The sequence below is a fragment of the Somniosus microcephalus genome, chromosome 20 (genome assembly GCF_052327205.1).
Source record: "Somniosus microcephalus isolate GS21.2 chromosome 20, FLI_Smic_1.0, whole genome shotgun sequence".
NCBI classification, from domain to species: Eukaryota; Metazoa; Chordata; class Chondrichthyes; order Squaliformes; family Somniosidae; genus Somniosus; species Somniosus microcephalus.
The window spans coordinates 37,885,656-37,898,887 of record NC_141006.1 but is presented as its reverse complement, the minus strand read 5'-3'; the positions used below and the strand labels follow the sequence as shown (position 1 = coordinate 37,898,887).

At 41.0% G+C, this 13,232-nt stretch overlaps 1 protein-coding gene across 5 annotated transcripts in view; it reads left to right on the top strand.

Annotated features, from left to right (window-relative positions):
- LOC147103125 (zinc finger MYM-type protein 4-like) overlaps window positions 1-13,232 on the top strand; it is a 180,738-nt gene that overhangs the window by 127,153 nt on the left and 40,353 nt on the right. For 4 of the 5 annotated variants that reach the window (XM_085962449.1, XM_085962447.1, XM_085962448.1 and 1 more), the window contains 6 exons: window positions 806-1,018; window positions 3,723-3,876; window positions 5,063-5,178; window positions 10,851-11,114; window positions 11,588-11,738; window positions 12,949-13,121. In XM_085962449.1, coding sequence (XP_085818575.1) covers window positions 806-1,018; window positions 3,723-3,876; window positions 5,063-5,178; window positions 10,851-11,114; window positions 11,588-11,738; window positions 12,949-13,121 — 1,071 coding nt within the window. The remainder of the gene's footprint in view (window positions 1-805; window positions 1,019-3,722; window positions 3,877-5,062; window positions 5,179-10,850; window positions 11,115-11,587; window positions 11,739-12,948; window positions 13,122-13,232) is intronic. The other variant, XM_085962446.1, reaches the window with a different exon arrangement.

The window sequence follows — 13,232 nt, the reverse complement described above, 5'->3', positions numbered from 1 at the left end:
CGCCTGGATCTGTGGCCGTGTAACTGGGGTTTCTGCACCTGTTGCCATGCAACAGGGACGCCTGGATCTGTGGCCGTGTAACTGGGGTTCCTGCACCTGTTGCCATGCAACAGGGACGCCTGGATCTGTGACCGTGTACGGGGCTCTCGTACCTTAGTAAGTATACCTCTCTGTAATCCGGACTTTTTGATCAACCGGCACCACGCCGGTCCCGTTGGTGCCGGATAAAAAAGAGTTTCCTGTACTTTTTTTTTTAAAAAAAGGTACGTTTATTTTTAGCCCCGTAAAAAAACTTAAAATTTTTTTTTTTTTAAATTGTTGTTTAAAATACTTAATTTATTGTAATTTCAAGTTATTTTTAAAATGTTTTATAAAAAAATAAAAAAAAATAAAAAGTTTTACTATGTTTTTGGGGTGATCTCCATTCATATTTGACAGGTCTTCCTCTCAAGTGTATGAAGGGAGATTCCCTTCTTTGATTGGCTCCCCATGGCCCACATGATCCCAGGGACGCTGCGAACTGCATGCGCCTCTGGGATACCTGGGCCCTGCGCACTTGGAGTTTGGAGAGGCCCAGGAGCAGAAGCGTGGGGAAATACGGGCCATTATCTCTTTCCCTGTGGAACTGTACCTTACTCCTGGCATGTGATGGCACCAGAGGAGATTGGGCTCTATTTGGGGAATTAAACGTACACAAAGCTTTGTGGGTGAGCACTTCAGTGCCACAACTCTTCGGAATGCCATGTTTATCACTATTCTTAATTGTTTCCTATTATGCATCATAAGATTTTATTCTTTATTTCAGGTCCGCCATGAAGTGAACTACCAGAACGTTGTACACAAACTTTGCAGTGATACATGTTTCTCCAAGTTTCGAATGGCCAACAATCTCACTATGAATTGTTGTGATAACTGTGGTGCTTATTGTTACAGCGGGTCTGCGCAGTGTCACATGCTTCAGATCGAAGGGCAGTGTAAGAAGTTCTGTGGTTCTGCCTGTATGTCCACATTTAAACAGGTTTGTTGCCTTTTAAACCAGAAAGACAATAGTGAAATAAAAACAGACAATGCTGGAAATACTCAGCAGGTCAGGCAGCATCTGTAGCGAGAGAAACAGAGTTAACGTTTCAGGTTGGTGATCCTTCATCAGAACTAGACAATAGTGAAATCTGACTTCAATCCTCTTCCTACCCCAAAATCTCAAAACAGCTGTTTGCACATGATGCCACATGCCTGTGTTTACCTTGAATACAAATTAATTGTTTAAACTTGTCCCTCCATTCCTATCCAACTGGACACCATATCATCTGTATAACTGCCCTCATTTCAGGGACATAAAATGAATGCTGGTTTATTTAATGTTTGCCAAGCTGTCCATTGTTACTGTAAACCTACTGATGAGATGGATAGATGGACAGGGCCAGTGCAGTAGTGAGTCATAAAATACTGCTAGTAGTGTTGTCAAAGCACTAGTATACAAGTCATATAAACCACCTGCCTGCCTTATTTCCAGACCTCAGTTGTACATGGTTGCACTTGATCACCTGGTACTCTTTGTTTAGATCTAATTAAGGACTTGTGTCTGATAAAGGATGTCCCCATAAGGTGCTTCAGCAAGTGAAAGGGTCATCTTGAGTCATTCCTTTAACTGGCAGGACCACTGGAGAGTTAGTTGTTGATGTTTGAGATTGAAGTGGTGACTTTTGAAAGCTGCAGTAGACTTGGGTGGGGCATTGGGGGGGGGGGGGGAAGGTCATACAAACAGCAGCTGATCAGACAGTTATATGGACTGTATGAAGAGAACTGAGGATAGCTGGATGACGGAAGGGCAAACCTGCTAAGTGTACCATCACAATTCTCTAATTGAGTTCACGTTGTGAACTTGAATTTGCATAGCACCCGTCATGTCCTCGTGACATCCCAAAGTGCTTCATACCTAATTAATTACTGTTGGAATGTAGCCACTGTTGGAATGTAGACAAATGCAGCAGACAACCAGGTCCCACAAACATAAAATTAGATAAATGATCAATTAATCTGTTGGTGGCTTTGGTTGAGCGATAAATATTGGTCAGGACACTGAATACTCTACTCCTCTGTGAATAGTGCTTTCTGATCTTTTACATTCACCTGCAGACCGTGGTATAATGTCTAATCTTAAAGACAGCATGTCTGACAATGCTCTCGACACTACACTGATTATGTGCTCAAGTATGTAGTCAGCTTGAACCCATGACCTTCTGACTTGTAGGTGAGAGTGCAACCATTCAGCTAAGCTGACAATTGTTTAATATTGGACAGTGATGCCACAGCAAAATTAATTCTTCCTTTCTCCCCATCTCCAAGTGTTGGTCCTATGTTAATTAGGCTTATGCCAGACTCTCAATGCAACCGCACTGTAAACCTTAAAAAAAAAACACTTGTATAAACTTTTGGGGAAATAACTCTGATATTTGTGATAAATATATTACAGCGTTTGTATGGAATTTCTCTATGCTATTGCAACTGATTTATTAAATTGCTTAAAGTAAACAGGTTATAGAATACTTTACAATGGTGCATAAAGAAATTTCATACCAACATACAATGTGTTTGTCATCGTAGAATCATAGAAATTTACAGCACAGAAGGCGGCCATTCGACCCATAATGTTGTAATTATTGCTGAAAGGAATTGCACCTCGTTTATTGGTGTGGAGAATCTTCATGAAATAAACTTAAGACCTTAATATGCCAGCAAAGTATTGCATCTCTGTCTTGCACGTGTAGCGTTCTTGGGTCATTTTTCCCCATAATGATTTGAACAGCCAGTATAACTTTGTGTTCCTCCACCTCCCCAAACTTTTATACACAATTGGAGCTTATATTGTCTCTACAAGTGCACAATGTTGAAGTCCTATATTGCCTCCAGTCTGGAGTGCAGTTATTTGACATCTGTATGGTTAACTATGTGAAATGTTGGTAGATGTCAGGGCCGTTCTCAAATAATGAATATTAGAGTCTCAAACTCCAGAATGTGAGGCTTTCCCATTGGCTCAGTTGGTCACTGTGCCTAGTCTGGAACTGAGCCATACAGACCAGTAGGTTTCTAGATTTGAATGCAGTCTGTGTTGAGTCACAATTGACCACAACACAGCTGTAGAAAGGGGGAACTTCATCCAAAGTTTCTGTTCCTGATGGTTGCCCATTGACTTTTAAAGTATATGTATATGGACCAGATAAGGACAGGATTGGACTTGACTGTGAAACCTGCCAGGATCCGATTGCGTGCACTGTTTAGGCTCATGCAGAAAGAATGGTCACTTGGGTGAGATGCTGGACTCTTTCTTGACACTGTACCCCAGCATGAGTAAGTGACTTCAGGAAAGCAGGAACAAAAATTGGATTGAAACTAGAACTTCAGACACTGTTAGTTATTCATTTATTTTGCATTGAAGAGCTGTACAAACATTGAGCCTCTCATTCTCTGCTTGAAAAAAGTCTTTTGTATGAAAGAAACTCGAGCTGCAAATAATGGAAGGTTGGTTGACTCCCCCCTTTCCCCCCCCCCCCCCCCCCGCCCCCACCAATTCCAAGTCCCAATCTCTCTTTATATTACTAGTGTTTCATGTTTAAGGTGCTTCTAGACAGATGAATGGCTTCCCTTATCTGTAATTATCTTGTAAAATAATAAAATGATCTAAATCCTTGTTTCACACCTAATACTTTCTATTCTTATAACAGAAAAATGTAAAGATTACTCCCTGCGCTTGGTGTAAATCTCTGAGGGCGTCCTCCGAAATGATTGAAAACACAAACACTTTTGGAAAAGCTGAACTATTTTGCTCAGTTAACTGCCTTTCAGCCTATCGAGTGCAAATGGTAACTACGCAAGGTAGTGGTATAATTTCTTCAAATATTGAGTAAAACTTTTGGAAGGCTTAATTGTTTACGGTGTATTTGGCACCTCCAAAGGCACTTTTTTTTACTCCGAAGCCATAAATTTCCTGGTCTCTGGCAGTGAGGTACACTTTTTTGTGGGTCTGCTGATGGCACCACAGTCTCCCCTTGTTGGTCTCGCAAATATGCTGAGCTGTGTCAGTTTGATTGTCACATGATGCAAGCTCACTATGCAGTGCAGAAAATATCACTTTGCCTGCACGAGGGAACCGTTCATCTGTGGAACAGCAGGTTTATTGTTTTCAGAGCCGCCCTTCATTGAGGTCGCTCTCCCGAGACTCTGATTGCATAGAGTTACATGGCAAAAGCTAGAATTACCGTGAACTTTAAAACTAAAATATAATGTCCTGGTGGTGAGTCTCTCTTTATGCACTTAAAAGTGTTTCATATAAAGCCTGATTGAACGTGCATGGACTCTCTGTATGAATCTGTTTTAATTTAGCTTCAATTGGAAAAGGCTGAATGTGAACTATGGTTTGTTGAATTACTGGAGATCTAAAGTTATACTATAATTACATTGAAACAACTTATTTATTTGACAAAAGCAAAATACTGTGGATGCTGGAAATCTGAAATAAAAACAGAAAATGCTGGAAATACTCAGCCGGTCAGGCAGCATCTGTGGAGATAGAAACAGAGTTAACTTTTGAGGTCGATGACCCTTGACCCTTCGTTCTGACGAAGGCTCATCGACATGAAACGTTAACTCTGTTTCTCTCTCCACAGACGCTGCCTGACCTGCTGAGTATTTCCAGCATTTTCTGTTATTATTTATTTGACTTCTGTTTTTTTGTTTAAACACAACACATTCTTAATTGTTGAAGATTTAATGTGATTCGGATACTTTAATCTGTCTTCAAACATTCCATTGAGAAAAATGTCATTGTAAGAAGTGACCAATAGCTTATAATTATACAGGACTGTCAGCCTTGATATGTGAATGCTACATCACATAACTGGGATTAAATGTGCCATTAGGTTTCGAATGGTGACTTGTCTGCTTTAGGACTGTTAAGTCTGATATTGTTTGTATTTCATTATATTCCTCTGGTTTTAGATGATGCTTGTAGCTAATGTAGCACTCTTGGACATATCATGACTTTGTGTGTGTTGTATCCAATTAGGTACCAGTGTTCAGTGCAATTACTGTAAAGTGACGATGACACCTCAGTATCACCTTGCCATGTCAGATGGCAGTATTCGGAATTTCTGCAGTTATAACTGTGTGGCATCATTTCAGGTACGGGTTTTTTTTTAATATAAAAAAAAAGATTTATCTTTTTCTTCACCCCTGGACTTCCCTCCCCTCGACAGCATAACAACGTAACTTGCTGTGTTGGATTTGTAAGGGGCAAGGCACTGCACATTTTTGGGCGGACGGTGTGTTCTGGGCATTTGCAGTTAATGTTGGGGAAGAAGGGACAGGACTTGCTAAAATGAAAAGGACATTTTTTCTACATGCTTGTGATGCTATTCACAATTTTTGCTGGCAAGGCTTACTCTCTCAAATTATATCAGTATTAGATTAATTTTTAATGGCGATACTTACTCCCAAATGTACACGGAGCTTTAGTAACAGTTAATTAAATTATCAACTTCTTCCAAGGAGTTTCTATTTACACCATTGAAGAATATGTGCAATGTCTTCACTTCTGCCTACTTCATATCCACATGGCCTGAACTGAGCCTTTGCATGTCGATGTGTGAAATGTGTGAAATGATTAGAGTGAGACTGTGAATAAGAAGCCAGGCTGTTGCTTAGGTGGTTTGCACAATCTGTGTGTTTGTCACAGCGTAGAACTACAACTTGTAATTGGACAGAACTACATGTAGGCTGTCAGTTAAGACAAATGAGCAGATCCAGCCCACCTACTTGAATTAGGGGATTGCTGTTAGGTATATTAACTGGGAGAGCCCGGAAAAGTGGTGGCATTATAAAAATCATATGTACTGAAAAGGAGATTGGTTTAATGTGTGTTATATTAATTTACAAAACCTCTTTTTAATCAAACATTTAATTTTGAGCGTCTACCTAAAAGATTTATTTTGGAACATTCTAGACGAGAAGTATAACTGATTCTTTTTTCTGTTCATTCTTGGGATGTGGCCGTCACAAGCAATGCTGGCATTTATTGACCATTCCTAGTTGCCCAGAGAAGGTGGCGGTGGGCCTACTTCTTGAACTGTTAATCATTTGTAGCAGTTTGATGCAACTGAGTGTTTTGCTAGGCCACTTCAGAGGGCATTTAAGAGGTGTGGGACTGGAGTCGCATATAGGCCAGACTGGGTAAAGAAGGCAGCTTTCCTTCCTTAAAGAACATTAGTGAACCAGTTGGGTTTTTATCATAATCCGACAGGTTCAAGGTTACTTTTTACTAATACAGGAAACTTTGTGCTATCCGGCACCGACGGGACCGAGCTGTTGCCGTCCCATCAAAACTGCCAGACAAACCAGCGCTAATGTTGAAACATACGGAGATTTTGAGCTCCGTATCTGGCAACAAACCTTGCAACAGCTTCTAAACACTTGGACGTACCTTGCAAGCATCTCTGTAGCTTAGCAACAGCTTCAGCGAGACCTTGCAGAGCCTGACTGGTGGAAAAAAAAGCAACGAAAAGAAAAAAAAACTAACGAAACGGCTCCTGATTTTTGCCGGTGGCTCGAGCATTCCGGACAGTTAACCTCTGGATAATCCAAAGTTTCCTGTACCAGCTTTTTATTTCCAGATTGTTTTTTAAACTGAATTCAAATTCTCAAACTGCCATGGTGGAATTTGAACTGTTCTCTGGCTTATTAGTCCAGGCCTCTGGATTAATGTGGCACTACAGCCATTGTACATCATTGTACCCTAATAATAATTCAAATAAAATCGACTAGGGATTGACTGGGGAAGGTTCATACAACCTAATGAGTATAAAACTGGCCATCATAGGTCTCCTGTGCTTTTACATGAGTGCTGAAAGTCCGAGGACTATCCTGCAAAGGCAGTATTTTCTCCAATTGAAATTTTGTGTTCAGTGCCCAAGTTGGAGTTGTTGGACCTGGCAACCAGCACTTCCATTCTAACAACAGAAAATGCTGGAAAAACTCAGCAGGCCAGGCAACATCCGAGGAGAGAAAACAGATTCGACGTTCCGGGTCTAACCCTTTTTCAAAACTGGAAAGGAAATGAAATAGATCGAAAGGCAGGGCTGGGAGAGAACAAAAGAAGTGAAGAGACATTAAGAGGTATTCAAAACGAGACGAGATGGTGATAGGACTAGTGGAGACAAAAGACGGCTCTAGATTAGGTGTGAAATGTTCTGGCAGAATGGGAGACAGCTGCCATGTGGGAGAGAGAAAAAAGGTGGGGGGGGGGTGGAAAAGGGCCAAAACAAAGATGTGGATAAAATATAAGTAAAAATGTAATGGGGGCCGAGGTTATGATCTGAAATTGTTGAACTTGATGTTGAGTCCGGAAGGCTGTAAAGTGCCTAATCGGAAGATTGGGTGACCGCTTTGCGGAACACCTCCGTTCAGTCTGTAAGGGGGACCCCGAGCTTCCGGTCGTCTGTCAGTTTAATTCACCGCCCCATTCCCACTCAGACCTCACTGTACTCGGGCTCTTGCATTGTTCCACGGAAGCTCAACGTAAACTCGAGGAACAGCACCTCATCTTCCGATTAGGCACTTTACAGCCTTCCGGACTCAATATCGAGTTCAACAATTTCAGATCATAACCTCGGCCCCCATTACATTTTTGCTTATATTTTATCCACATCTTTGTTTTGGCCCTTTTTTCCCCCCCCCCCCCCTTTTTTTTCTCTCTTCCCACATGGCAGCTGTCTCTCATTCTGCCAGCGCATTTCACACCTAATCTAGAGCCGTCTTTTGTCTCCACTAGTCCTATCACCATTTCGTCTCGTTTTGAATACCTCTTAATGTCTCTTCACTTCTTTTGTTCTCTCCCAGCCCGGCCTTTCGATCTATTTCATTTCCTTTCCAGTTTTGAAAAAGGGTTAGACCCGGAACGTCGACTCTGTTTTCTCTCCACGGATGTTGCCTGGTCTGCTGAGTTTTTCCAGCATTTTCTGTTGTTATTTCGGATTTCCAGCATCTGCAGTATTTTGCTATAGCACTTCCATTCTGTTGTGCGCCATTTTTGGGTGCAGTGTTGCTCTCGTAATGATCGTGGAAACCCCGTGCTGGTGGTATCCATCCTGCTATGTGGAATGGCTATTGGAAAATTTAGAAAGGAACGTTCCATCTGTTATTTTTAATTGAATTTTTTGGTGTTGAGTGATACCAGATGCTACACAGAAGGCTCGCAATTTTTAATGAGTCTTCCCTGTGGCATTCCTTTGCGTGTTTAAACCTTCTAAACTTCCAGACTGCTTTCAAAACCAAAATACAGTCTGTTCCACTGATTCTGTGTACAGTTCTGTTGCCCAGTTATATTACACTGTTCCCATTGAGCTGAATTCTCTATTTATACTGCGTTGTGAAATTGGCAACGCCGCAAATAACTGCAATGACGCAAAATTGCACAGTTAACAAAGTCACATGTTCGCAACAGTTCCTTACCTTTGCTGCTGGTGGCACTTTGCCCCTGAAGTCAATTAGAACACTTTGTATGTTTCAGTGCTGGCGTCTGAGGCAGTGATACAACATACAGGAAACTTTCTGGTATCCGGCACGGACGGGACCGACGTGTTGCCGGTTCGTCAACAATTCCGGATAACCAAACGCGATAGTAAAAGATACGGAGCTCAGAGCTCCGTATAAAGCAACAAACCCTGTTGCTTAGCAAGAGCTTCAAAACAATCGGCACAAGTTGCAAGCGTCTCTGTAGCTTAGCAACAGCTTCAGCTACACCCTTGCACAGCAACAAATGGAGTAAAAAAAAGTTACCTGAACCGACTCCTGAATTTTGCCGGTGGATAGAGCGTTCCGATTATTTAGGGGCCGGTTAATCGAAAGTTTCCTGTAAGTGGGGTATAAGAAGCACAGGGTTGCGTCCAACAGCAAGCTTTGCCTCAGACGCAGCATTTCAGCATAAAAAATGCAGCACGTAGACTTCTGCTGGACCAAACTTTCCCTCGAGACTTTAGGGGATTTTCCTGCTGATTCCAGAAACAAAGTGCAGTCGGTGGCAAAGTTAAGCACTTGTTGCTGCTGGTGCTTGGTGGCATGCTTCTGAGCATGGCCAGAGAACCCCTGCAGGGGAAGGTCTGTGGACAGAATGAGCAAGTGACAAATTCATTGCAACTGGACATACACACTGCTTCATATAAACCTCATCACAAATAGGATGTGAAATTCCCAGAATTTAAAACAAAAGCCAAGCTAAATTTCTTCCAAAAAGTTACATTTACACAGATGTGTGTTGTATACAAGATATGTGACCAGGCATGAAAATACAGCCCTCAAACTGCAACATAGCTTTTGTAGTGCCCAGTGTGGTTTTTCTCTTACTTTTGGTAATCCACCACTGTTCACACACTTTTTTGGCTTGTGCGAGTGGACTAAAAAAGTCTGATATATCAGACATGCAACAGTAGTGCAGGCAGTTTAAATTTTGGGTAGTTCTTGCTTTGTGGATACCTGCTTTACAAGCTATACAAAACCCTGGTTAGACCACATCTGGAGTACTATATACAGTTCTGGGCATCGTACCTTAGAAAGGATATATTGGCCTTGGAAGGAGTGCAGCACTGATTCACCAGAATGTTACCAGAGCTCCAAGGGTTAGATTATGAGGAGATGTTACTAGGCTTGTATTCCCTGGAATATAGAAGGTTAAGGGGTGATTTGATTGAGGTTTTTATGGTTTGAAAGGAATTGATATAGGGTAGGTAGAGAGAGACTTTTTCTGCTGATGGGAAGTCTTGGGCACATAACCTTAAAATTTAGAGCCAGGTTATTCAGGAGAGGGGTTAGGAAACATTTCTTGTCGCAAAGGGTGGTAGAAGTGTGGAACTCTCTTCCACAAAAAGCAGTAGCTGCTAGCTCAATTAATAATTTTAAATCTGAGCAATAGATTTTTGCAAGCCAAGAGTTTGAAAGGATATGGAGCCAAGGCAGGTGGATGCAGTTAAGATGCAGATCAGCCATGATGTCATTGAATGCCAGAACAGGCTTGAAGGGCTGAATTGCTCATTCATGTTTTTATGTTCCTATGCTCTAGTTTTAACTTTTCCCAGTCTCTCTTGATGGGCATGTTAATATAATGCACTTTACCTTTTCTGTAACCAATTCTTTCTGTTTTAATGAGATGCATATTATGCTTGATGTCCTAAAATGTAATTTTGAATGTGTTGAAAAAGTCAAAAGTCAAGAGCCTAGGGCCCAGTAGGCTAAGAGAGGTAATGCAGTGTTATCACTGGGATTAGATTTCAGTAAAGCTCATGAAGATTTTATACTGCATAATCTGCAACAGTGGAAAAGCTTGCAGCTACGTCCTTGAGTTGTAAAGCACCACGGTTAAGTACTGGCGCTTGCAGGTCCAGTAGTGCTAGTAGGGTGAAATTGGATGTGGTGAATTAGTATCACACGAGAAGTATATTCCACAGCATTTAAAGCACGTAGGCCGAAGTGTGATTTTTCCCCCCCCCCCCCCCCCCCCCCCCCATAGCATATTGCTGCACCTACTGACAGCAGTGTGGTATAACTGAAAGCTTTAATGAGAGTAGTGACTGCATGCAGTGATTAACTTCTCTTTTTCAACTAGTATTACTAATAATTTGAAGCAAAAAGTTCAGACTTTTAATGTGACCGTAATCATCCTCTTTTAACAGAACAATTAAATTACAAGAGGAAAAAAACATTTGGTTGCAGTATAAATTGAAATCTGTATGAGAGAAGTTGGTTCTATGAAATTGGTGTCCAACATAAAAAATAAATTGGGCTTCTGTTTGTTTTTTTTCCTGTAGGGATTATTCAACCAGGCCGCTCCAGGCTCACAAGCTGTCGTACCCCTGTCCCAGGGTCAGGTAACGGTAAACATTCCATCAACCGCTCCGGTAGTGGCTGGTGCTCCTGTGGTTTCTTCAACCTCTGTCACCACATCCGCGGCAGCCGGGTTACAGAGGCTTGCACAATCCCAGCAGGTGGTGGTGGCTCGCACTCTTATCAGGCTGAAATGTCAGTATTGCCAGCGGTTGTTCTCCTCTAAGCCCGAGCTTCTTGAGTACAAGGTAAGAATTTCTGATTCAGGATGTTTTAACTTTTTTATCTAATATTTCTGTGCACTATGCAAGGCTAAACTCGCCAATGTCGGTGCTCTCGGGAGTTCAACATACTGAATCTTTTTTAAAAGTGGTAGAAATATGCAAAGTTTCACAGCCTCTTGTGCTGTAACATTCTATGATTATATCATTTTAAACTTGTGTCCAAACACCTCATAACACTTAATAAAATATTAAATTGAATATTTAAATTCAGAATTTTAGAATGAATTTTCAAATAAGGAATCTCTATTTTTGGAATTAAAAAATTTATGAACAAAGGTTTTTTGGTTTAATTGAACTTACTTTATCATAAGTTAATCATTTATTTTTCACTTAAATTAGTTGGATCTGAGCACTAAAACACATTTTTGTGAGACTTTTATTGGATGCCCTTCTTACTCGAGTGCCAGCAGTCACATTTAACTTTCTTCCTCACACAGGGTAGAATGGTTCAGTTCTGTGGAAAGTCTTGTTGTGATGAATACAAGCGGATCAACTCTGTGGTTGCAATATGTGAATACTGTCGATCAGAAAAGATCGTCAAGGAGACTGTAAAGTTTTCAAGCGTTGACAAGCCATTTTGTAGTGAAGGTAATGGGTGTGTTTTGAAATCGTTTCTGGTGCTGAATGAGCTAAAACTTTAACCCTCATATCACATTAATAATTTATATAAGCAATAATTTTTGATAAACTGAGATTTCCATTAAAGCCCTATGCTGGTTGGTTTCTTGTTCCTGTGGAGAAAATAAGGATATTTTTGTTTGCACTATGTTCAGAATAACTTGGAATATGACAAGATGCCACCATAGGACCTTTAGAGGTGTTTAAGCTGAAAGAGATGCATATAACCTGCCATATAATTGAATGAAAACTGGTGACTAAAATGTTTTTTAATGTTAGTACATAATATATAGAATGAGAAAAGGCGGTGCTTGACCCATCAAGCATGTTCTTTCCAAACTTCCATTTACAATTTCCATTGTCACCAATTTAGTCAATCTTTCAAGGAAGATAAAATACCCCTAGGTAAAGCTTCACAGAAGGTAAAATTTAGATCCCCCCCCCCCCCGTCCCATGAAGTTAATTGAGAACTTGACGATTCACTGACATTGTAGTTTTCATTATTTAAATCTGACTTGGAAATATCATCAGTAGAATATAACCAAGGTTTCTGCAAAACTGGATGACATTGCTTCATTTCTTTATTTTGCTCCTCCTTTCGTAGAGCCCCTCTCTATACCGTGCACTATTATGTAGCCAGGTGATGGAAAGGAAGAAAATGGAAGGTATAGCCAAGGTCTGAAGCTAATAAAAATAAATGTTCAGACTAGAGAGCTGGAGAGTGCCCAGCAGAAAGATGAGATGCTATTTGTGAAGTTTGCATTGAGCTTCGTCTGAATAGTGTAGACGACCAAAGACCGAGGGGACAGAGGGAGAGCTAAAAGTGGCGAGCTATGGGAAGGGCAAGGTCACCATCCCTGCTGAGATCAAATATCCAAGTACAGACACCGGACTGGATCCAGGAGCCTTCCTGGTTTCCATGGGTCAGTACCACATTGGACAGGGCATTTACCCACTGAGCCAAATGGAGCTCCTAAAACTGATTCGGAACAGCATGACTTCAATAATCTGCAACTGTGCAGATCTCACTACATAATATTGGGATAGAGAAAGGAATGAAAATATGGTGAGGCGGTGGAGTGAGGGTTGAGGTCCAAAAAAGAGAGGGTGGGCTTGTTTCCTGTTCCTGAAAATACTGGTTTTTCATTTTAAAAGCACTCTCTCATTATTTCATTTGCAGGTTGCAAGCTTCTTTACAAGCATGATTTGGCAAAACGTTGGGGACTTCACTGTAAATCTTGTAGTTCCTGTTCACAGTCTTCAAAACGCCTACTTAACCAGCAGTTTGGGGGGAAAATAGAGGAGTTCTGCAGTGAAGAATGTTTGTCCAGGTTTACTGTGTTGTTTTATCAGGTAGGTATCTATGTCCTCGTTTGTATAAGTCGTAATTGAGTGGCTGAGTTTTAATTAGTATGGAATTGGTTTATCTTCCTTTTCAGTTGTTTGTGCTGATAAAATATTTGC